General features: G+C 39.6%; 1 protein-coding gene across 1 annotated transcript in view; it reads left to right on the plus strand.

The window, feature by feature from the left end:
- The window catches only part of NEK10 (NIMA related kinase 10), a 252,379-nt gene that overhangs the window by 159,248 nt on the left and 68,191 nt on the right, over positions 1-24,940 (plus strand). The window contains exons 26-30 of the mRNA XM_052640083.1: positions 2,317-2,500; positions 2,592-2,678; positions 4,537-4,591; positions 18,977-19,014; positions 19,114-19,254. Of these exons, the coding sequence (XP_052496043.1) occupies positions 2,317-2,500; positions 2,592-2,678; positions 4,537-4,591; positions 18,977-19,014; positions 19,114-19,254 (505 nt within the window). The remainder of the gene's footprint in view (positions 1-2,316; positions 2,501-2,591; positions 2,679-4,536; positions 4,592-18,976; positions 19,015-19,113; positions 19,255-24,940) is intronic.

A 24,940-nucleotide genomic window follows, 5' to 3' on the forward strand; every position in this document is an offset into this window, starting at 1 on the left:
GTCTGTTATTGTATTCTTCATCTCTGTTTTGTTCTTCTTTATATTTTCCCACTCTGCTAAAAATCCCGACTTCTCACTCTGTTTGTCCAATCTTTTCTGTACCTCTTTGACCATCTTCACCATCAAACATTACCTGAACTCTGTTGGGTAGATTGCTTCTCTCAACTTCATTTAATTCTTTTGGGGTTTCATATTATTTCTTCACTGGGAACATGTTCCTCTGTCACCTCATTTTACCTGATTTTCTGTTTTTTTTTAAAATACAAATTTATTTATTTTAATTGGAGGTTAATTACTTTATAATATTGTATTGGTTTTGCCATACATTGAAATGAATCCGCCACAGGTATACACATGTTCCCCATCCTGACCCCCTCCTCCCTCCTCCCTCCTCATACCATCCCTCTGGGTCGTCTCAGTTTTGTTTCTATGTATTTAGTAGGTTTGTTATGTTTCCTGACTTTGGATAAATGGCCTTTTGTGGGAAACATCCTATGTGTTCCAGCATCACACTCCCCTCTGTCAACAGAGCTATGTGCTCTAGAGTTTCCCACTATGTGAGCTGTATGAGTCCTTCTTTTGTGGCAGACTATGTGAGTGGTCTTGTAGGTATGGCTGGTCCATGGTCTAGTTGGTTGACACATTTAGAGGTTGTCAGCTACTGGTTGTTGGAGCCAGATCATGGTGTAGCTGACTGTTGAGCCTCTGGAGGTGCCTTGGCTTAGTAGTGATGGCCCGCTGATGGTGGAGCTGTGTTCTGGGGTTGGGGGTTGTGGGGCCAGCATCCCCATATCTAGTGTTGGTCTGCTATTGGGTAAGCCTGATTTCTGGTGCACCTGGCTGTGGGTTCTGAAGTTTCCCAAAGTTGTTGCTGGCCCACTGTGAGTGGGGCTGGATTCCAGCTCAAGATTTCTCAGAATTGGTATTGGTCTACTGATGGATGGGGCCCAGGCCCAGAAGGTCTTAGGGCTGATGTAGGCCTACTGATGGATTGGCTGAATGCTGACAAGGCAGGTTGTAGGGTTACAGTGGTTGTGGTGGTGGTGTCTGCCCCCTAGTTGGTGGGACCAAATCACAGCGTCACTGACTGGAGGACCTGAGGGCCCCTGGTCCAGTGCCTGCACACTGGTGTATGGGGCTGGTTCCTGGGCTTGCTGGTGGTCAGGGCCTTATCCAGTGGCAGCTGTGGGCTCAGGGGGTCTTATGGAAGCCAGACTTCTAGTGAGTGGAGCTGTGTTCTCTCTTGATTATCTGATTGACCTGCCCAGTACTGGTGCCTACAAACCAATGGGCACTGGCACTGGGAAGGGACTGGGGTGGGGCTGGTTTCTGGTGGATGGTAAGCTGGAGGGAGGATTCCACAATGGTACTTGCACTACTAGGTTGAGTTCCCCAAAATGGCTGCCACCTGTGTCTGTGTCTCCAGGGAGTTCTACTTGAGCCTCCTTCTCCTCTAGAAGACTTTCCAAGATCGACAGATAAGCCTGACCCAGGTTACTTTCAAGTTATTGCTTCTGCCCTGGGTCCTGGAATGTGTGAAATTTTGTGTTTGTCCCGTGGTAGTGGAATCTCTGTGTCCTAAAACCTCTGATTCTCCTAAAAGTGAGTGCAGCTGGCCTTTAAAAGCAAATGTTCTGGGGGCTCATTTCCTGGTGTATGATGCCTGGGCTGGGGAGCCTGGTTTGGGGCATGGACCCATTGCTCTTTGGTGAAAATATCTAAATTATAATTATCTTCCTGCTTGTGGGTCACTCACACAGGGGTATGGGCTTGACTTACTGTGCCTCCACCTATCCTGTCTCATTGTGGTTTCTTCTTTATATCTTTAGTTGTGGAAGGTATTTTCTATTAGATTTCAGTTTTTCTCATCAGCAGTTGCTCTGTAAGTACTTGCCATTTTGGTGTGCCCATGGGAGGATGTTAGATCAAGGTCTTTTTAATCCTCCCCTTTGGCCTCTTATTTCCATAATTATTCTACATAACTTACTCCTTAGTGCTATATTTTCTTTCACCAGATTGCACAGGCCTTTGCTCCTGAGTATTTTGCCACTTCTTTTTTTTTTATTTTGTTATTTTTATTTTTATTTTGCCACTTCTATGCTTTGTTTTCCAATGGTAGCAAACCCACTTTGTTTTGTAGGGGTTCATTATGGACTGAAAGAATTCTATAAAATTTACGTAGGTAGAACTACTGATGCCATTTCAGCACCAATATTTATAATGATATTCTAGTCATTTTAATGTATATTCTAACGAACTTTAAGTCCTGCAGAGAAGGGAAAGAAGCGGGTATTAAAAACTGACTTTCTCTTTCAGGAAACCTTTGAGAAGACAAGCTTGAGTAGCAGCAGCAGTGGAGCAGGAAGCCTGAAAAGTGAACTTTCAGAAATCACAGACCTCCCTGCTGAAGGCTTCCAGGCACCATGTGGTAAGGATGAAGACCGGACCTGTGATGGACTCTTGTCAGATGATAACTTCAACTTGGAAAATATTGAGAAAGGTATTTCTAGTGAAAAGGTTACAACATGAATACACTCTTGATTCCTTTGTGTTTCAAGGTTCATTTGCTTTTTATTTTTATTAATGTGCAGATATATATTCAGAGCTTGATGATGAATTGGACATTTCGGATAGCTTTAGCAGCTCCAGCTCAAGCCCTTTGAAGGAATCGACATTCAGTAAGCTTTCTTTACAACTTATGGATTCCAGCAGGTAGAGGTCTGGAAATTGTACCTGGGAGTCAAGCAGATGCCATCACCTACATAAATGAACAGTTTGTTTTCCAGGTGCAGTGCTAATTAGTGCAAAGTCCACCTGGCACTGTGGCTTTCCATTGCCTCCTGTCAAACTAACAGTTTAATTATTTCTTCCAGCAAATACAGATTCTAACTGGGGAGTGGAGATAACTTATTTGGAAACATACTAACTAACTACAGGAGTAATGGAAGTGACCTTTTATGAGTCTGTTGATCAGAGGTTAGAAACCTGGAGAAGAAATTAGTCTTGCTGTAGACTAAATTTTGTACAGTTTTACTTACATTAATATAAAGGGATATATTTTTCTTAAAACACTAAAGTTAAATAAATGTTATAATTATTTAGAATTATGAAAAACACCATGCAGATTCAGCAAATATGTTAATCTTTACTCTTAATTTGAAACAATAAAAAAAAAATAGACTGGGGCATGGGAAAGTAAAGATATACTTAGATAAAATTTAAAGAATCTTCTCTATTGAAACATAGGATTCAATTCATTAAACAAATCTGAAATTGAAATAAAACACCAGTTAAAATAGAAAATTCAGAAAAGAATAACTCTTTTTAAAAAATTAATTTATTTTTTATTGAAGGATAATTGTTTTATAGAATTCAACTGTGTTCGGTCAAACCTCAACATGAACCAGCCATAGGTATACACATATCCCCTCCCTTTTTAACCTCCCTCCCATCTCCCTACCTGCTTCCCTGGTGGCTCAGATGGTAAAGCGTCTGCTCACAATGCGGGAGACCCAGGTTCGATTTCTGGGTTGGGAAGATCCCCTGGAGAAGGACATGGCAATCCACTCCAGCACTCTTGCCTGGAAAATCCCGGACAGAAGAGCCTGGTAGGCTACAGTCCATGGGGTCGCAAAGAGTTGGGCATGACTGAGCGACTTCACTTTCCCATCTCCCTCCCCGTCCCACCCCTCTAGGTTGACACAGAGCCCCTGTTTGAGTTTCCTGACTCTTTTAAAAGAGTAAGTTGATGGAATATTAAATAGGATAGATAGAAATACTCTGAAATAAATTGTAAATAATCCATTCTCAATGACTATACTATGAAAATTTCATAAAAGAAAGTTTAAAATTGTGTCTCTAAGGATCAGAGTAGAACTCTAAGGATTCTGCTTCATACTTGTCTCTTTTCAAAATTAAATGGTCCATCAAAGTGGATTATAGACGTTCCACATTTTCCGGGGCAATGTCAAATTCCAACACTCTGTTCCGTTTTCCATTTAAATTCCTGCCCTGTCTGCTAAATAAAATGTCTTGATTTGTGATTGAGTAACATGAATATTATGTAGCAAAGATATTTGTGCATTTAAACATATGTAGCAGATTCTAGAAGCAGTTAATTACTAACTGAGGTGAATTTTGAGATGATGGGACATTGTGTATCCACAGTAACAAGGATGGGGAGGGTCAGTGGGCAAGTGAGGAAGGAAAAGCTGGACCCTTACACTTGAATGTGGTTACTTCTAGCTCTCTTGGCAAGGGATTTAGGATGATGATGATACAGATGTTTTATGTGCTTTGTTAGCAACTGATCATGGAGTTTCTTTATTTAGTACTTTTTCTTTGAGCAATGACCATTAAACAAACATGTTAATGAACAGTAATTTGCAACATTATATTTTAGCTGATAGTATCATAAATGAAGGCAGTCTTTATAGTAGGTACAATTGGTTAGATATTTTTAAACAGGCAAATGAGTGAAAAAATAAATGATTTGCAGCAGGAAAATGTGAAGTTATTTTTATTTTCTTGTTTCAGGCACTTTAAAAAGAAGTTTTAGTGCTTCAGGAGGAGAAAGACAATCCCAAGCTAGGTATGTAGACACCGAGTTCTTAGAAACATTTTTTAGAGTCTGCAGAGCTGTTTTGGTGGCTAAATTGATACCCGATAGCAGAAGTTACCATGGGCACATGGTACCAGAGACTGTGGGAGCCCACTTTCCCAGAACTGTTTGCATTTCACCAAGGACCATGCTGGGAACAGCATTAAGCTTGGGCGTGGGTTTTAGTCTGGCTTTGGAATCCTCAGCAACTCAGTCTCCCTGAGCTCAGGGGTGGCCGAGGGTTGTAGGGCTTCATGAGATTATCTGGGGCTGTGGCTCCCTATCCCTTATTTTTCTACATCCCTGGGGTATAGATGCCTATGGCAGATGTAGCAGGTGTAGACCATGTCACACCCAAGTCTCAGCCAGCAGGAGGGGGATGGGATGCAGAGACACATCCTTCCTTTTATGGATGTGACCAGATGTTGTGTTCTTCCCTTCTGCTCACAGATCAGTGAGCAGAGGAGAAAGTAGCTACAGGGGAGAATGAGCATGTTTGGGGAATTCCATTTTTAAAAAAGAAATCATTATTTTGTAATGACTAGCACTTTCTGCAATATTTGTCCCTTGGGCTAAGAACTGAAATGAAATTCTTTGATATGGCTTTTTGCAAGTTTCTGGTAATCTTCATGAGAACAGTTTAGTGACCTTGGGTGAGACTGGTGGAAGCAGAAGCCTGATTGTGGTGGTTTCAGAGGTTACAGAAGCAGAGACAGAGAGAAACTGAAGAAAGTAGTGAGCTGACAGTGAGGTGATGAGAATGTTTGATGGGAAAGGGCCTTCTAGAACCAGGGTGGCTGAAGGGTGAGTGGACTGAGGAGAAGCAGCTGATGGAGAGGGGAAATTGTAGCTGGTTCCCAGTCTCAGAGCGGCATAGACCTGAGGACAGCCCTGGAAAAGAGGAAAGGGCAGCTTTTATGTGTATCTGAAAAAAGAGAGGCAAAGATAAATTTAAGCTGGAGGGGCAGAGAAGAGGGATATACTTGGTAGTTTCTGCTTATTAGATGATGTTCCAGCTCACTGTGGAGGATCCTTTAGTCAAAAGAATGTGATTGTCTGGGGAGAGCTGGCATCGAGATGGCAGGGAGCTGAGCAGGGACAGGCAGGGGACTGTCGACAGTGCTGGGTCTAGGAAGTGCCGGCCAGGTCATGTGTGAGTGACTGTGCTTTACCAGGCAGGCTTTGTGGGCACAAGAAATAAAAGATGACTTGGGCTGACTTATGTTCATTAGAAAGCTTTCAATGACTTACATAATTATGGAATGCCCAGAATCAACCTATGAAGGGATAGAAGCCAGGTCAGCCCCTGAAGCCTGTGGAGGAGGCACCCCTGGAAGATTTTCCAAGGCTCTAATGCAGGCCTGAAGGAGCCTCCAGCTTATTTGCTCTTTCTGCATGTCGCCTCTCTAAGAATCCAGCGTCCTTCAGGGGAGTCAGGTTGGCTTGATTCCCTGCTGTGGGAGGGGCTGAGCCCCTTCATTGGCAGCCCCTCCAGGTCCCTCATGGGCCACATTGTTTAGTCAAAGATATAACATCACTGATAAGTTTATCTTTTCCAAGTGAGGGTCAAGAAAGTTAACCTAAAGTCTCTATTTCCTAAGTCTTTTCTGGTGTCGCTAGTAACATGGTCCCATTACTTCATGGCAAATAGATGGGGAAACAATGGAAACAGTGACAGACTTTATTTTCTTGGGCTCCAAAATCACTGAAGGTGGTGATTACAGCCATGAAATTAAAAGACACTTGCTCCTTGGAAGAAAAGTTGTGACCAACCTAGACAGCATATTAAAAAGCAGAGACATTGCTTTGCCGACAAAGGTCCGTCTAGTCAAAGCTATGGTTTTTCTCAGTAGTCATGTACGGATGTGAGAGTTGGACCATAAAGCTGAGTGCTGAAGAATTGATGCTTTTGAGCTGTGGTGTTGGAGAAGACTCTTGAGACTCCCTTGGACTGCAAGAAGATCCAACCAGTCCATCCTAAAGGAGATCAGTCCTGAATGTTCATTGGAACGACTGATGCTGAAGTTGAAACTGAAGCTCCAATACTTTGGCCACCTGATGTGGAGAACTGACTCATTGGAAAAGACCCTCATGCTGGGCAAGATTGAAGGCAGGAGGAGAAGGGGATGACAGAGGATGAGATGGTTGGATGGCATCACCAACTTAATGGACATGAAATTGAGCAATCTCCAGGAGTTGATGATGGATAGGGATGCCTGCAGTCCATGGGGTCACAAAGAGTCAGGTACAACTGAGCAACTGAACTGAACTGATGACTTATAAAGTACATCATCAAAAGTCTTTTTCTTTTTTATTGGGCACTTTACTCAGTGATACAAAGTTGCATAAATACATAGAAAAGATGCAAAACAAATATTTTAGTACAAAAATAAATGATCATATATGGGTGTCTTCCCCAATTAAGAGAATTTTATATTAGGATGGAAATTTTCAAAAAACCATTTTTAGGAATCTCAGCATTGCCAAATAAATATAGTCCTTCTTTTCTGAAAGGATTCATAGAAAAATTTTCAGTTGAAGTGTAGCTCTTCAAAAACAAAGGAAACATATGTATAAGAGCTTGAAATACTTTTAATTTGTTTGTTTTTTGAAATGCTTTTTAAAAACTAGTCATTATCTACATATTTACATCAAATTGCATAAACTAGAATCAACAGAAAGAAGCAGTCCAATTGGAATCTCATTTGAAGTGGGATATTGCAGAGTGGGCTTTAACTTGGGGTTAAAGACCAAGTTAATAGGTGGAAAACAGAAGATGGCCCAGACCTTGAGGTTGGATCGGCAGAAGCAGTCATAAGTAAACAGGTGAATAGGGTCTGAACTAAAATAGCATGTGCAAGACTGTGCCATATATGGCACCTTGTGACCTGCCATTGGGGGTCACAAGTTGATTTAAGGCAAACCTTCTTCTCTCAAGGGCTTCCCTGGTGGCTCAGCTGGTAAAGAATCTGCCTGCAATGCAGGAGACCTGGATTCTGTCCCTGGATTGGAAAGATTCCCTGGAGAAGGGAAACACTACCCACTCCAGTATTCTGGCCTGGAGAATTCCATGGACTGTAGAGTCCATGGGGTTGCAAAGAGTTGGATATGACTGAGTTACTTTCAATTCACTTCACTTCACTCTTCTCTCAATGAACTCATAGTGTTGGGGGCACAAAAGTAGACTTGAGAAGGAAATAAATGACAAAAGACAGCCTGTGATTAATACCAAATAAGAGAAGAGAAAATTAATGAGTTTTTTACTTCCTTCCAGGTAATCCCTTTAATTTTAAAGGGAGGCAACTCTAAAATATATTTATAATTCTTTGAAAAGCATTAAATAAGGTTAAAGTTATTTGCAATCTAATTTGTTTAGAGTTATCCTGAGTTTCTTGGTTTATTAATATTAACTGTAAACCCATCCTGCAAAGTGTTTAAAAGCTAAATGAAAAGTTAGAATCTAAAATAAGATAGCAGAACCACAAAATATAATAAAAATCAATTTAAAATCAAGCCTGCAGATATTTTTGGATGTTTTGTGCCATGTGTTAATTAGTAAGACAGTTACAATGAGACCCTGGGCAGCTCTCCCAGGAGCTCCTTTCTGGCTCCTAGAAAAAGAGTCCCAATGAGAAAGAGTCACAGACAGGTACATGCTTGATTTGAGCATGGTGTTCAGAGTTTAGAATTCAGACTTGGACCTGGCTCCATGGTTCACAGAGAAAGCTTAAGCATAAACTCTCAACTTTGGTCATCTGAGATATCAAGGGCTAAGTTGAAGCTAATTGCCTGCTAAAGATCATTGATACCTCCCCAGTAACTTGACACAGACTTTCATGAGCAGTTGGGCCAGGCAAATGGATAATATATCAGCAAAGGAAACTAGGAAGGGCAGCTCCTGCCTCCTCAGAGAAGCATTGAATTCTCAAGGCTAGTGAAAGGAAACATGATATTATCAATGAAAGGCACCCTGGTGTTGTGACCCAAGCTGTCATCAGATGATACATTTTTCAGGAATGTAATTAATGGCGAGACCCAGAGTCTCCAACTCCTAGAAGTCAATTGCCTTTTTACGCTCTCTTTAGCAGAAGTCACTTGAAGCCAGAAAGTAGTTCATTTGGGTTCTTTTCCTTGCCAAATTCCTCCCATATTTCAGCTCTCCATCCCCAAATCAACAAAAATCCTAAAAGCCAAACTCAGAGCTGAGATACTGGGTCAGTGGGTCATTTCTTGGCTCTGGAAATGCAGTCTTTCCTTCATTTGCAGCAGAGGTCAATCTCCAGATCTCCATGACCAGGTCTTCAGATTCTAAATCTCCCCCACCAAGATGTCACCTGGCAGCCATTCCTAGGGCTCTCCCAGACCCCTAGAAGACCTGGCACTGTCAGCATGGCATTTTTCATATTGTTAAGGTAGCCCATGGGGAATCTCCTGTTGATACGCATTTCCCAGCAAACTAAAAGTATATTCACTTAAGATAATTTGCTTTTAGTTATGCCTTTGGTTTACTAGAATAGAGGTTTGATTTTACATCTTTGCTCTTTGCATGTAATCAGAGAGTCATAAATAAAGAGTGTCACTTGGGATACTCCTCCAGATGGTTGTTAATTTGAGTGGTCACCAAGTAGTTGCTTTAACTGCAATCACTCATACTCTCTCAAGGGCTCACTAGTTAGCTGTTCTGAAGATACAGAACCATGGGATTCTGGCTTACATTTAAGTTCTATTTGGTAAGTCACAGAAGGCAAATTCAAATTACCTTAGTGGTTTATTTTTATAGATTGGTTTAAGTGAATGCACAGTCTTGTGATGGTCTATTTGAATAATTTTTCTTGAATGAGAACATAAGAAATTATTTTGTTTTAAAAGCTTCAGTGAGGTATAATTCACACATTACTTTGTGTGATATAGGGTTTGGCCTATACCAGTGTCTGTCTGGATTTTATTATAGTCTTAGTTGATATATTTACTGGTGGTTCTAATTCAAGTCATAATATTTTATCACAGTTTACAAATAAATTGTCCTGTATAACTTGGTAATACACACAGGAGTTTCAGTCTCTTTGTAACATACAGTCAAGTACTAGTAAACTATGGTCATTGAATTATGACCTTCTACAAAATTCATTGATTAATCAATTAATATTTATTACTTTGTGCTGGCACATAGCAGACTATGCCTAGTCCGTCTTTGCATTCCCCAGTTTATTGCACATAGGTACCAGTCCAGAAATACTTCAGTTAATAGATGAATGACTGTTATCTTAGCACAAATTCTGTATCTCTGTCTATAATTGGACTAAAACCTCACCTCCTGGCTTGAACCTTTGGCATAGTCAACCGCTTAAACCCTTTTTAAAGATCCTGGTGCTTAGGCAATAAGATTTTTCCATGCACATGTATATTCTGTTGCCAAGGCAACAGAGTACAGTTGGCAGGATAGTTTCAGACATTGAATGTTTGCAATATCAGAGATAACTGTGGTTCACAGCCTCTTTGATGAATCAATGTATGCATAATTGTATTCAAGGATGTGTGCCTGATTTCTAGTCTTTGTGTATAGAGATGATTGGAAATGTTTGTGACCATCCAGTATCATACATGGAGAAGGCAATGGCACCCCACTCCAGTACTCGTGCCTGGAAAATCCCATGGACGGAGGAGCCTGGTAGGCTGCAGTCCCTGGGAATGCAAAGAGTCGGACACGACTGAAATGCTTCACTTTCACTTTTCCCTTTCATGCATTGGAGAAGGAAATGGCAACCCACTCCAGTGTTCTTGCCTGGAGAATACCAGGGATGGGGGAGCCTGGTGGCCTGCCGACTCTGGGGTCGCACAGAGTCGGACACGACTGAAGCGACTTAGCAGCAGCAGCAGTATCATACATGTGACTGGAAAAAACTTGTGTGATCTCAGAAACTAGGAATGTTGCCTCCCTATAGCAAAAATCTTGATTCAATTCAGTTCAATTCAGTTCAGTCGCTCAGTCGTGTCCGACTCTTTGCGATCCCATGAATTGCAGCACGCCAGACCTCCCTGTCCATCACCAACTCCTGGAGTTCACTCAGACTCACGTCCATCGAGTCAGTGATGCCATCCAGCCTTCTCACCCTCTGTCATCCCCTTCTCCTCCTGCCCCCAATCCCTCCCAGAATCAGAGTCTTTTCCAATGAGTCAACTCTTTGCATGAGGTGGCCAAAGTACTGGAGTTTCAGCTTTAGCATCATTCCTTCCAAAGAAATCCCAGGGTTGATCTCCTTCAGGATGGACTGGTTGGCTCTCCTTGCAGTCCAAGGGACTCTCAAGAGTCTTCTCCAACACCACAGTTCAAAAGCATCAATTCTTTGGCACTCAGCCTTCTTCACAGTCCAACTTTCACATCCATACATGACCACTGGAAAAACCATAGCCTTGATTAGACGGACCTTTGTTGGCAAAGTAATGTCTCTGCTTTTGAATATGCTATCTAGGTTGGTCATAACTTTTCTTCCAAGGAGTAAGCGTCTTTTAGTTTCATGGCTGCAATCACCATCTGCAGTGATTTTGGAGCCCCCCCCACCCAAATAAAGTCTGACACTGTTTCCACTGTTTCCCCATCTATTTCCCATGAAGTGAAGGGACCAGATGCCATGATCTTCGTTTTCTGAAAGCTGAGCTTTAAGTCAACTTTTTCACTCTCCTCTTTCACTTTCATCAAGAGGCTTTTTAGTTCCTCTTCACTTTCTGCCATAAGGGTGGTGTCAGCTGCATATCTGAGGTTATTGATATTTCTCCTGGCAATCTTGATTCCAGCTTGTGCTTCATCCAGCCCAGCATTTCTCAAGATGTATTGCGCATAGAAGTTAATAAGCAGGGGGACAATATACAGCCTGGACGTACTCCTTTTCCTATTTGAAACCAGTCTGTTGTTCCATGTCCAGTTCTAACTGTTGCTTCCTGACCTGCATACAGATTTCTCAAGAGGCAGGTCAGGTGGTCTGGTATTCCTATCTCTTTCAGAATTTTCCACAGTTTATTGTGATCCACACAGTCAAAGGCTTTGGCATAGTCAATAAAGCAGAAAGAGATGTTTTCATAGAACTCTCTTGCTTTTTCTATGATCCAGCAGATGCTGGCAATTTAATCACTGGTTCTTCTTCCTTTTCTAAAACCAGCTTGAACATGTGGAAGTTCACGGTTCATGTATTGCTGAAGGCCAGCTTGGAGAATTTTGAGCATTACTTTACTAGCATGTGAGATGAGTGCAATTGTGAGGTAGTTTGAGCATTCTTTGGCATTTCCTTTCTTTGGGATTGGAATGAAAACTGACCTTATCCAGTCCTGTGGCCACTGCTGAATTTTCCAAATTTGCTGGCATATTGAGTGCAGCATTTTCACAGCATCATCTTTCAGGATTTGAAATAGTTCAACTGGAATTCCATCACCTCCACTAGCTTTGTTTGTAGTGATGCTTCCTAAGACCAACTTGACTTCACATTCCAGGATATCTGGTGTTAGGTGAATGTGAGTGATGACACCATCATGATTATATGGTCATGAAAAATTTTTGGTACAGTTCTTCTATGTATTCTTGCCACTTGTTCTTAATATCTTCTGCTTCTGTTAAATCTATACCATTTCTGTCCTTTATTGTGCCCATCTTTGCATGAAATCTTCCCTTGATATCTCTAATTTCCTTGAAGAGATCTCTAGTCTTTCCCATTCTGTTGTTTTCCTCTATTTCTTTGCACTGATCACTGAGGAAGGCTTTCCTATCCCTCCTTGCTATTCTTTGGAACTCTGTATTCAAATGGGTATATCTTTCTTTTTCTCCTTTGCTTTTTGCTTCCCTTCTTTTCACAGCTATTTGTAAGGCCTTTTCACAGCTATTTCAGGCAGCCATTTTGCTTTTTGCATTTCTTTTTCTTGAGGATGGTCCTGATTCCTGTCTCCTGTACAATGTCACAAACCGCTGTCCATAGTTCATCAGGCACTCTATCAGATCTTGTCCCTTAAATCTATTTCTCACCTCCACTGTATAGTTATAAGGGATTTTATTTAAGCTATACCTGATTGGTCTTGTTGTTTTCCCCAGTTTCTTCAATTTAAGTCTGAATTTCACAATAAGGAATTAATGATCTGCCCTGCAAATAAATTCATCAGTGCCATCTTTCTAGATTCCTTATATATGTGGTAATATGTGATATTTATATTTCTCTTTCTGACTTACTTCACTGTATAATAGGCTCTATGTTCATCCACCTCATTAGAACTGCCTGAAATGCTTTCCTTTTTATGGCTGAGTAATATTCCTTTGTATATATGTATCTTAGCTTCTCTATTCATTCATCTGTCGATGGACACCTATGTTGCTTCAATGTTCTAGCTATTGTAAATAGTGCTGCAATGAACATTGGGGTACTTGTGTCTTTTTCAATTTGGTTTCCTCAGGGTATATGCCCAGTAGTGGGATTGCTGGGCCATATGCTGGCTTTGTGGCTGTATCAGTTTACATTCCCACCAGCAATGCAAGAGAATTACCTTTTCTCCACATCATCTCCAGCAGTTATTGTTTGTAGACTTTTTGATAATGGCAATTCTGAGTAGTGTGAAGTGGTATCTCATTGTAGTTTTCATTTGTATATGTCTAATATTGAGCAATGTTGAGCGTCTTTTCATGTGCTTGTTAGCTATCTGAATGTCTTCTTTGGAGAAATGTCTGCTTAGGTTTTCCCCCCACCTTTTTATTGGGTTGTTTGTTTTTCTGGCATTGAGTTGTATGAACTGCTTGTATATTTTGTGGATTGATTCTTTGCCAGTTGTTTCCTTTGCTATTATTTTCTCCCATTCTGAGGGTTGTTTTTTGACCTTGTTTGTTAGTTTCCTTTGCTGTGCAAAAGCTTTTAAGTTTAATTAGGTCCCACTTGTTTATTTTTTATTTCATTTCCATTTTTCTAGGAGGTGGGTCATAGAGGATTTTGTTTTGATTTCTGTCATCCAGTGTTCTGCCTATGTTTTTCTCTAAGAGTTTTTTAGTTTCTGATCTTACATTTAGATCTTTAATCCATTTTGAGTTTATCTTTCTGTATGGTTTTAGAAAGTGTTCTAATTTCATTCTTTTACATATATATGTCCAGTTTCCCCAAAACCACTTTTTGAAAAGGCTATCTTTGCCCCATTGTATATTCTTGCCTCCTTTGTTGAAAATAAGCTACCCATAGATGTGTAGGTTTATCTCTGGGCTTTCTATCTTGTTCCATTGGTCTATACTTCTGTTTTGGTTCCAATACCATACTGTCTTGATGACTGTAGTTTTGTAGTAAAGTCTGAAGTCAGGAAGGTTGATTCCTCCAGCTCCATTCTTCTTTCTCAAGACTGCTTTGGATATTCAGGATCTTTTGTGTTTCCGTATGCATTGTGAAATTTTTTGTTCTAGTTCTGTGAAAATCGCCATTGGTAACTTGATAAGGATTGCATTGAATCCATATATTATATTTGGTAATATAGTCATTTTCACAGAATTGGTTCTTTCTACTCAGGAACATGAAAGATCTCTCCATCTGTTTATGTTGTCTTTGATTTCTTTCACCAGTGTCTTATAATTTTCTGCATTTTTCTGTTGCAATGGTGAATGGAGTTGATTCCTTAGTTTCTCTTTCTGATTTTTCACTGTTAGTTTACAGGCATGCAAGTGATTTCTGTGTATTGACTCTGTATCCTGCAACTTTCTGATTGGGTCTTTTTAATATTTTAAAATATTCATTGTTTGCCAGGGTCCAGCCCCCGCAGGATCCAGGGGAACCCTCAGAAGAAACAGCATTGGAGAATGAATGAATGAATGAGAGAGAAAAGAATAGAAGCTGATATTCCTTGGTTTACACAGAAAGCCAATAAAGTTCCAAGACAAGGGACTTGCTCTGTTCATGTAGACCGCAGGTGCCCTCCTGGTCTCCTAAGGGAGTGAAGACGCAGAGCGCCTTCCCGTTCAGGTCTTGGAAACCCAGGCAGATAAGTGAATGCAGAGAGCTTCTATGCTCCAAGGAATCAGCCTGAAAAAGAGAGTAAGAGAGAGAAAGAAAGAAAAAAAAGAAAGACATGGGGGAACCAGGCTTTCATGGAAACTGGTCCTGGTCTGTCACTTTATTTTTCAGGGAACCTTTTATACCTTGACTTGTACATAGAGGGAAATGAAAGATGCAAAGTCATACAGAGTCACCCCAAACATTACATCTGTTTTGTCTTTATCGAAACCAGGATTTTTTTCTGCATACCTTTCCCATAAACAATGTTGTGTACATTATATTCTGGCCTTGGAGGTCTGTGAACATTTTATGACCCTCTTTTGATAAAGGCTGCTCAACCAGAAAACTTATTTTCCCTTGAAATGTTTTCTCTCTACATTTTTAATCTATGTCAGCCTCAGAAAGCATGAAACAAAGTTATATTTTTTCACAGAGCAAAGGTGCAGTGAGTTATAAGAAAAACCAATTAGCTCAAAGGTCTGATGTGGTTAGTTTCAAGGCTACACTTGTTTTTCTTACATTCCAACTATGTTAAATAATGCACTCCCAGGTGCACAGTGGATAAGAGGTATGGGAACTTAGCAGCAAGCATTGGCTTAACAGTGAAATCCTACACCAGCACTACTCTAATAGTTTTTAACTCTTTGAAAGGCTCTATATTTTTAGGCTTCCCGTGCCTCTCACAGTTGGGAGGCTGTGAATAATCATATGCATAGCTGCAAGAGTCTGGATAAATCTGCAAAGCGAGCTAGAATGCCAACAGAGGGGGTTTGAATTGAAATATTCCTTTCATGTCCAGGAGTCTTATTAGCTAGAGCCCTAAGTTTGATTTTCTCCAGAGAAAGGTGATTGGGGATAGCCCCCTCTTAATGTCAGAAGAGTTGGTGAAAGGAACGAAATAGTAAGACAGACAGATTCTGGTTTTGGGGTAGATGCTCGAGCAGGTCCAGGGAGCCCCTCGAATCCTGATCCACCTTTGCCTATCAGGTCTTCTCCACATGACCTTTGTCATGGGTGGGATCTCCCGTGGTGGCTCCCGGCAATTGTTGAGATCAGTTCTTTTCCTTTATTAAGTTTATTATTAATCATGTTTTAAGTTCTCTTGTGGTAAATTGTTTATTTTGATTCATTATTTTTCAGAGGTTTTCTTTTGCTTTTTCAATTGACAGTAGTTCTTCTTTTTATTTAGCTTTCTCTGTCTCTATTACTTTAGGTGAAACAGTTGTCCACTGCAGTCTTGAAATGGCTGTTTTTATGTGGGAGCATCCCTCTGCACACTGTGTGTGACTTGTACCTGTCTTTGATGGGTGAGCTGGATTTGAGGTGGATGCCAGTTATACCTTTCATCAGAATGTGCTGGAAGCTATCCCCTTGATAGGCAGTGGTGCTAGAGATGGAGGACCTAGAGTTGGCACCAGATCTGAGGCAGGACTTCCTCTCTGCCCAGTGGCCATCACTACACTCTTAGGGGTGAGGTCTGCTTTTAAATTGCCAGGGAAGAAGCTAGCTCTATCCCCTTTAAGTGGATTTTTTTCCTCTCTTCCCTGCACCAAGACCTCTGCTTCAGTGGCATGAGGTGCTGTAACAAGTGTGGTCTGTACATTGACAGAGATCTAATGCACTGACCATGTAGACATCTGCAGCTCCCGTCAGATACTGACTCAGATGTAAGCCTCCTTTGTTTTTCATAGCCAATCATTTCTCCCTGCCTGTGCCACCACCCCCTACACATTTGTGGAACAACTCTGCTGGGCTAGCAGAGAGCTATGTGGACTCGTGGGGTGTGTCAGAGGTTAGCTGTGGTAGAGCATCCCCATCAGAATCCAGGAAACTTCTGATGCTGCTTGGGTAAGTGCTAGCAATGACCACTGCTGCCACTCTTGGGCTCTGCCCTGGGACCAGGTTGCCTGCATGTCCCAGGAATTTTAAATTTCATTTAAATTTTTAAGATTACATTAATATTTATATTTAGTACATGTTGAAATAATATTTTGGTTATTTTAGTTTAAAATGTTATTAAAATTAATGTCACTTTTTTCTTTATACTTCTTAAAACTGTGGCTGCCAGAATATTTAGACTTATGTTTGTAGTTTGCATATTTCTGTTGGACAGTGCTGGGCTTGTCTAGAAGACTAGGATGTGGGCTATGTGTTTGCCCTTGCTGAAGGGTAACCTGTGTGCAAGGGAATGATTTGCTGGAACAGATGCTCTACCCCTCTGCTCAATCCTGAGGCTTCTGCCCACACTTATATGGACACTGCTAAGATTATGCCCCTCTTTGAAAATGTGAGGCAGGGATTATCCCTTTTCCTTATGTAAACATGTGACCTTATTCCAGGTGTAAAAAGAATGTATTACCTATATAAAACTGAGGAGTTTCATTTAATTTTCAAGGGTCTGGAAATATGGGCTGGGAATGGGACAGAAAAAATAAAATAGGATCAAGAGAGGAGTGGATTGCTGGGGGATTGGAAGGCTGGAAATGAAGAGGGAAGGAGTTCACTGTTAGATGCACACATTTTGATATTATTCTAGTAATTGAGTGGTGGGTGAATGAGTGCCGAATTTGCTATGCTTAATAACTTGGTTATGTGTTGCATGTATGTATCAAAATTTCTGTGACTGTAGTGAAAGGGTTGGGGTAATAGGATTATCATCATGTTTATTTGTGTCTGAGTCCCTATATCAATTCCCACTTAGTAAACACCTATCATGTGCCTTAAACATAGAGGATGTTTGATGTACTTTGGTTGTGTTGCAGTAAAGTATGGTTCTTATAATTTGTCAGGGCATAGATGTTTCTTATTTCTTAAAAAAAAAAAAACTGTTAAGAACTTGTCTCTAGATTCTAGTAGATAAAACAAGATTGAAGGTTATTTGTGGCTGTCCTTAGTAGGGTCTAATGACTCTTCCACTCAGTGAAAGGTCCTGAGACCAACTTGCATAATGATAAGGAAATCCTAAATTTTGGAATAGGGCAAAAAAGTGATGGTAATAATGCTGAGAACATAAGGAAAAATATAATCCTCTTAAATGTAAAAATTATCTCATTTCATAGGAAGAGCTATAGTTTCTTCCTAAGACAGCAGGAATAAAGTATGGAACATACTAAATGTAAAATTTTAAATGCTTTTTTTTCCACACAAAATAAGTATCTTTATTTTATTTTTTATTTATTTTGGGGCTCCCCTCATAGCTCAGCTGGTAAAGAATCTGCCTGCAATGCGGGAGACCTGGATTTGATCCCTGGGTTGGGAAGATCCCCTGGAGAAGGGAAAGGCTACTCACTCCAGTATTCTGGCCTGGAGAATTCCATGGACTATACAGTCCACGGGGTTGCATCACAAAAAGTGATGGTAATAATGCTGAGAACATAAGGAAAAATATAATCTTCTTAAGTGTAAAAATTACCTCATTTCATAGGAAGAGTTGTAATTTCTTCTTTAAGACAGCAGGAATAAAGCAGGGAACACACTACATATAAAATTTAAAATGCTATTTCTTTTTCATACAAAACGAGTATTGTTATTTTGTTTATTTGTTCATTTCTGGCTGTTCTGAGTCTTGTTCTGTACGGGCTTATCTCCAGTTGGGGCGAGCTGGGGCTACTCTCTAGTTGCAGTGCACAGGCTTCTCATTGCAGTGGCTTCTCTTGTTGCGAGCATGGGCTCTAAGGCACATCAGCTTCAGTGGTTGCGGCACATGGGCTCAGTAGTTGTGGTTCCCAGGCTCCAGAGCACAGGCTCAATAGTTGTGGATGCTGCTGCTGCTGCTAAGTCGCTTCAGTCTTGTCCGACCCTGTGCAACCCCAGAGACGGCAGTCCATCAGGCTCCCCTGTCCCTGGGATTCTCCAGGCAAGAATACTGGAGTGGATTGCCATTTCCTCCTCCAGTGCATCAAAGTGAAAAGTGAAAGTGAAGTCGTTCAGTCGTGTCCGACTCGTAGCGACCCCGTGGACTGCACGCACAAGGGCTTATTTGCTGCAAGTCATGTGGGATCTTCCTGGATCAGATATCAAAACCATGTCTCTTGCGTGTCAGGCAGATTCTTTACCACTGAGCCACCAGGGAAGTTTAAGTATTTTGATTTTAAATGTAACAAGAAAATCATTCAAGCCTAAGATTTAGGCTTATATTTATTCTTAGAGCTTATGAACAACTGCGATGCAACCAGGTTCTTCCATTCGTCATAGAATGTCAGTTCTGCTCTGGGTTCAGTTATGTCTCTTTTCTCTCTTTATTAAACTCTTGAGGACATCATTAGGAAAAAGGAACCTATATTTTCATATGGTTTCATAAACCATAGTGGGATATAAGCTTTCAGTAAATGTTAGTCAAATCCAAGTTGAATAAACCTTCTCATTCTGCTTACAGAGACTTCACTGGTGGAATAGGATCCAGACTGAGACCAGGTAATTTAGCTTTGTCAGCAGTAACATCACACATGACACCCTGAAATTCAGTGCAATTTGTGTTACAGTCTCATGTCTTTCCCCCTTTTATTTCTTCAGCTTTGCTGCCTCTTGACCTGCTTCTGAAAGTGCCACCCCTCCTGCTCAGTGCCCACGTTAAGGAGGTAGAGGCTGAGTTAGTGACAGGGTGGCAGTCCCACAGTCTTCCCACTGTGATTCTCCACAGTCTCAAAGACCATGGTAGTACTTATGTTAGATAACATTGGTCTTAAGCACACAATGGGTGAACACAGAATTGTGGTTGGGCCTGAATACCCAAATGATGCTTGGGAGGTAACTCTAGTACAAACAACAGGAGAATCTTGTTTCATCTGTCCATCATTATTATACAGTTTGGCAAATTAACAGTGTCAAGGTGCTTTCTGTGTTCACTTATTTGATGAAATATATGAGCTATTTTTCTAAAGTTTGTGTTTTTGCTTTGGTAGGAGTGTTAGCCAGTTGAATTTTGAGGCTAACAGTGCATACCTACTACCAAAAAATAGTAACTATGCTCTACATATGTATTTCTATAAGCTGTGCACCAATATGATACAAGACTAAAGCATTTCTTTTCTTCTATATCTTTTACTCTGATGCAGATAATTTTTTTTACTTATTTGTATTTGATTAAAACAATGTTCTATCAAATTGTTTCTCTAATAAGGTAGAAATTCTTAAAGTATAACAGTTTATAGTAATTGTTTGAGAAAAAAGATTGTGTTCATTAACATTTCTAATTTCTATTAAAGTGGACCAAATGTTCAACAGTAACAGTAAAGTTTTTAACTAAACCTGGATAATTCAGAAAAAAAACCTTAATGATTGTGCTTTTAACATATGTATATGACTCAAGTATAAAGTTCTGTTTTACTATGGTTAATTTGGAATTATTGCTCAAAGTTATTTTCACTTTAACTTCCTTAATTCATGTTCTTTTGTAGAGTTAATACATATGAACTTTTAGGAGATGAGAATTGATTTACTGTAATATTAGTCCATGTCTCCACATTTATCAAATTTGCTTTGGAAGAATTATTGACAGTTTGGGGGCATTTACATGATCAGCATAGATGCAGAAAAGAGATAACTTTGTTGTTAAGATGTCCAAAACATTGTTAAGATGTTATGTTGACCATGCCCCACTCCAGCTATTTTGGTACAAGGTAAGTTCATAATATACCCATGAAGCTAAAATGATTGTTATTAATTTTAAAACAGTGAGAGCAAAACATATATATGTAAGCAATTTGAAGTTCAGTTTTGATTCATAAAAAGAATTACTTTTCCTAAAGAGTATGTTGAGTTAGTTAGTTCAAGACTTGACTTTATGTCTGTAAAATTAATCAGATCTCTGGATATTTAAACAAACTCTTTAGCATAGATAACATGTAATATATTATATTTCTTAGACCTACAGTTTGTTATACTATCTACTTTTTAAACATTTACCAATTCATGCATTTGAATTTAAAACAGAATATACTATAGCATTTTAAGTGTTGTCAGTGAATGCTAAAGTTTCCCTATAAAGGAGTGATAGTTTTGACTAATATTATAGAACACAGTAATGCATATGGGGAAAATCTGAGTTATTACCTAAGAGTTATTCCACATTACAGTGAAAAACCATATTTTTATTCATCTTAATGCAGAGCGGTTTTACTGAATATTATAAAAGTCATACTTTTTTTCTATAAATTTATTTATTTTGATGGGAGGCTAATTACTTTACAATATTGTATTGGTTTTGCCATACATCAACATGAATCCACCACGGATATACATATGTTCCCTATCCTGAACCTCCCTCCCATCTCCCTCCCCGTATCATCTCTCTGGGTCATCCCAGTGCACCAGCCCCAAGCATCCTGTATCCTGCACCAAACCTGGACTGACGATTCTTTTCATATATGATATTATACATGTTTCAATGCCATTCTCCCAAATCATCCCACCCTCTCCCTCTCCCACAGAGTCCAAAAGACTGTTCTATACATCTGTGTCTCTTTTGCTGTCTCGTATACAAGGTTATCATTACCATCTTTCTAAATGGCATATATATGCATTAGTATACTGTATTGGTGTTTTTCTTTCTGGCTTACTTCACTCTGTATAATAGGCTCCAGTTACATACACCTTATTAGAAGTGATTCAAATGTATTATTTTTAATGGCTGAATAATACTCTATTGTGTATATGTACCACAGCTTTCTTATCCATTCATCTGCTGAAGGACATCTAGGTTGCTTCCATGTCCTGGCTATTATAAACAGTGCTGTGATGAACATTGGGGTACACGTGTCTCTTTCAATTCTAGTTTCCTTGGTGTGTATGCCCAGCAGTGGGCTTGCTGGGTCATATGGCAGTTCTATTTCCAATCTTTTAAGGGATCTCCACACTGTTCTCCATAGTGGCTGGACTAGTTTGCATTCCAAATGTTGCAGGTGTTCTTGGACTAATTAGTTGCTTTGCCAGATGACAAACAACTAGTATAGGCTCCACTTAGATCGCCTCTTGTGCAAATGAGGATTCATTACATTGTATATAAACAACAGCTATAGTCCTGTATTGCCTAAATGTTCTGGAAAAAATTGTTGGGGAAGAGAGAATTTTGTCAGAACCTGGGTATCCCAGGACTAAATCTAGAATGTGAGCATCATTTTCCATTTGCTATGGCAGAACAAAGGGTAAAAACTATTACTTTAGAGTGTCGAATGGCTGTATTAGAATGTGATCCTGCCTATAGCATACTCTTAAAATGTGAACTTCTAGGTTCATTTGTGGCCATATGGCAGTATTTAATGCACTTCTGAATGCCTGTAAAACAAATAACCATGAAGCCATTTCAACATTATTATTAAAAATCCTCTTGTTCTGCCTTTTAATACTAATTAATTCTGTAAATAATTTATTTTATAATGTATTCCTTAGATTCATTTCAGTTCAGTTCAGTCACTCAGTCATGTCCAGCTCTTTGCAACCCCATGAATCGCAGTACGCCAGGCCTCCCTGTCCATCACCAACTCCCGGAGTTCACTCAGACTCACGTCCATCGAGTCCATGATGCCATCCACCCATCTCATCCTCTGTCGTCCCCTTCTCCTCTTGCCCCCAATCCCTCCCAGCATCAGAGTCTTTCCCATGAGTCAACTCTTCGCGTGAGGTGGCCAAAGTACTGGAGTTTCAGCTTTAGCACCAGGCCTTCCAGCGAACACCCAGAACTGATCTCCTTTAGGATGGACTGGAATGCAATATTACTCAGCCATAAAAATGAATGAATTTGAGTCAATTCAAGTGAGGTGGATAACCTAAGAGCCTGTTATACAGAGTGAAGGAAGTCAGAAAGAAAAGAACAAATATAGTATATTAAAGCATAGTTTGTTCTCTGTGAGTCTGTTTCTGTTTTGCTCTATGCTTTCATATGCTTTATTTTTTAGATTCCACATATAAGTGAAAACACACACAGTATTTATCTTCCTCAGTGTGACATTTTCCACTAGCATAATATTCTCTAGGTCCATCCACATTGCTGAAAAATGGCAGAATTTAATTCCTTTTTATGGCTGAATAATATTCCATTGCATATATACACACCATATCTTTTTTATCCATTCATCTGTTGGTGGGCACTTGGGTTGCTTCCACACCTGACAACTGTAAATGATGCTGCTATGAACATTGGGGTACATACATCTTTTTGAATTAGTGTTTTTTTGTTTTCTTCAGATATATAACCAGAAGTGGGATTGCTGGGTCATATGGTAGTTGTATTTTTAATTTTTGTGGAAATTCCATGCTGCTTCTCATAGTGGCTGAACCAATTTACACTCTCACCACCGGTATACTAGGGTTCCCTTTTCTCCACATCATTGCCAACATTTATGTGTTATCTTTTGGCTATAGCCATTCTGATAGGTAAAAGTTGATCTCTCATGATGGTTTTGATCTGAATTCCCCTGATGATTAACAAGTTGGAGCATCTTTTTATGTTTCCATTGTCCAGCTGTATGTTTACTTTGGAGAAATGTCTATTAATGTGCTCTGTCCATTTTTAACTTTTTTATATTGAATTGTATGAGTTTTTAATTTATTTTGGGTATTCCGCTTATCAGACATATCTTTTACAAATATCTTCTCCCATTCAATAGTTTGTCTTTTCATTTTGTCTATAGTTTGATTCACTGTGCAAAAGCTTTTAAATTTGATTATTTCCGATATTTTTATTTTTGCCTATGTTTGCTGTATCTGAGAAGGCATATCCAAAAAAATATTTCTAAGGCCTCAGAGTGTATTGCCTATGTTTTCTCCTAGTTTTATGGTTTCTAGTTTTACATTTAAGCCTTTAATCTCTATTTTGTGTTTAGTTTTGTATCGTGAGTGAGTGAAAGTCACTCAGTTGTGTTCAACTCTTTGCAACCCCATGGACTATACAGTCCATGGAATTCTCCAGGCCAGAATACTGGAGTGGATAGTCTTTCCCTTCTCCAGGGGATCTTCCCAACCCAGGGATCTAACCCAGGTCCCCTGTATTTCAGTGGATTCTTTACCAGCTGAGCCACCAGGGAAGCCCTATTTTTGTATATGGTATGAGGAAATGTTTTAATCTTGCTGTTTTAAGTGTAGCTGCCCAGTTTTTCCAGAACTATTTGTTGAAAGACTCTCTTTCCCCCATTTTATATTCTTGCCTCCTTTGTCATAGATTAGGTGACCTCATGTGTGTAGGTTTATCTCTGGGGTCTCTACTCCATTCCATTGATCTATGTGTCTGTTTTTGTGCCAGTACCATACTGTTTTGACTACTGTAGCTTTGTAGTATAGTCTGAACATAGGGCACATACATTCAGCTTTGTTCTCCATGTCTGTGCCTCTGTTCCTGCCCTGCAAATAGGTTTATCAGCACCATTTTTCTAGATTCCATATATATGCATTAATATATGATATTTTTCTCTTTTTTACTCAGTTCACTCTGTATGACAGGCTCTAGGTTCATCCACATCCCTACTAATAACCCAATTTCATTCCTTTTAATGACTGAATAATATTCCGTTGTGTATATGTACCACATCATTATCTATTCATCTGTCAGTGGACATCTAGGTTGCTTCCATGTCCAGGCTATTGTAAATAGTGCTGTGATGAACACTGGGATACATGTGTCTTTTTAAGTTGTGGTTTTCTTAGGGTATATGGCCTATATTGGGATTGCTGGATCATATGGTAATTCAATGTTTAGTTTTTTAAGGTATCGCCATACTGTTCTCCACAGTGGCTGTACCAATTTAGATTCCAACCAACAGTGTAAGAGAGTTCCCTTTTCTTCACATCCTCTCCAGCATTTATTGTTTGTAGATTTTTTGATGATGGCCATTTTGGCTGGTATGAACTGGTACCTCATTGTAGTTTTGATTAGTATTTCTCTGATAATTAGTGATGTTGAGCACCATTTCTTGTGTTTATTGGCCATCTGTATTTCTTCTTTGGAGAAATGTCTATTTAGAGCTTCTGCCCATTATTTTATTTTATTTTTTTAAATATTGAACTCCGTGAGCTGTTTGTATTTTTGGAGATTAACCCTTTGTCCACTGCTTTGTTTGTAAATATTTTGTCCCATTCTGAGGTTTGTCTTTTTGTCTTGCTTGTGGTTTCCTTTGCTGTGCAAAAGTTTTTAAGTTTAATTGGATCCCAGTTGTTTATTTTGTTTTTATTTTCATCATTTCAGGAGGTGGTTCAAAAAAGATCTTGCTGCGATTTATGTCAAAGAGTGTTTTTCCTTTGTTTTCCTCCAAGAGTTTTATAGTATCCAAGAGTGTTATAGTCTTACATTTAGGTCTTTAATTCATTTTGAGTTTATTTTATGTATGATATTAGGTAGTATTCTAATTTT

Source organism: Budorcas taxicolor, chromosome 1 (assembly GCF_023091745.1).
Source record: "Budorcas taxicolor isolate Tak-1 chromosome 1, Takin1.1, whole genome shotgun sequence".
Classification (NCBI taxonomy): Eukaryota; Metazoa; Chordata; class Mammalia; order Artiodactyla; family Bovidae; genus Budorcas; species Budorcas taxicolor.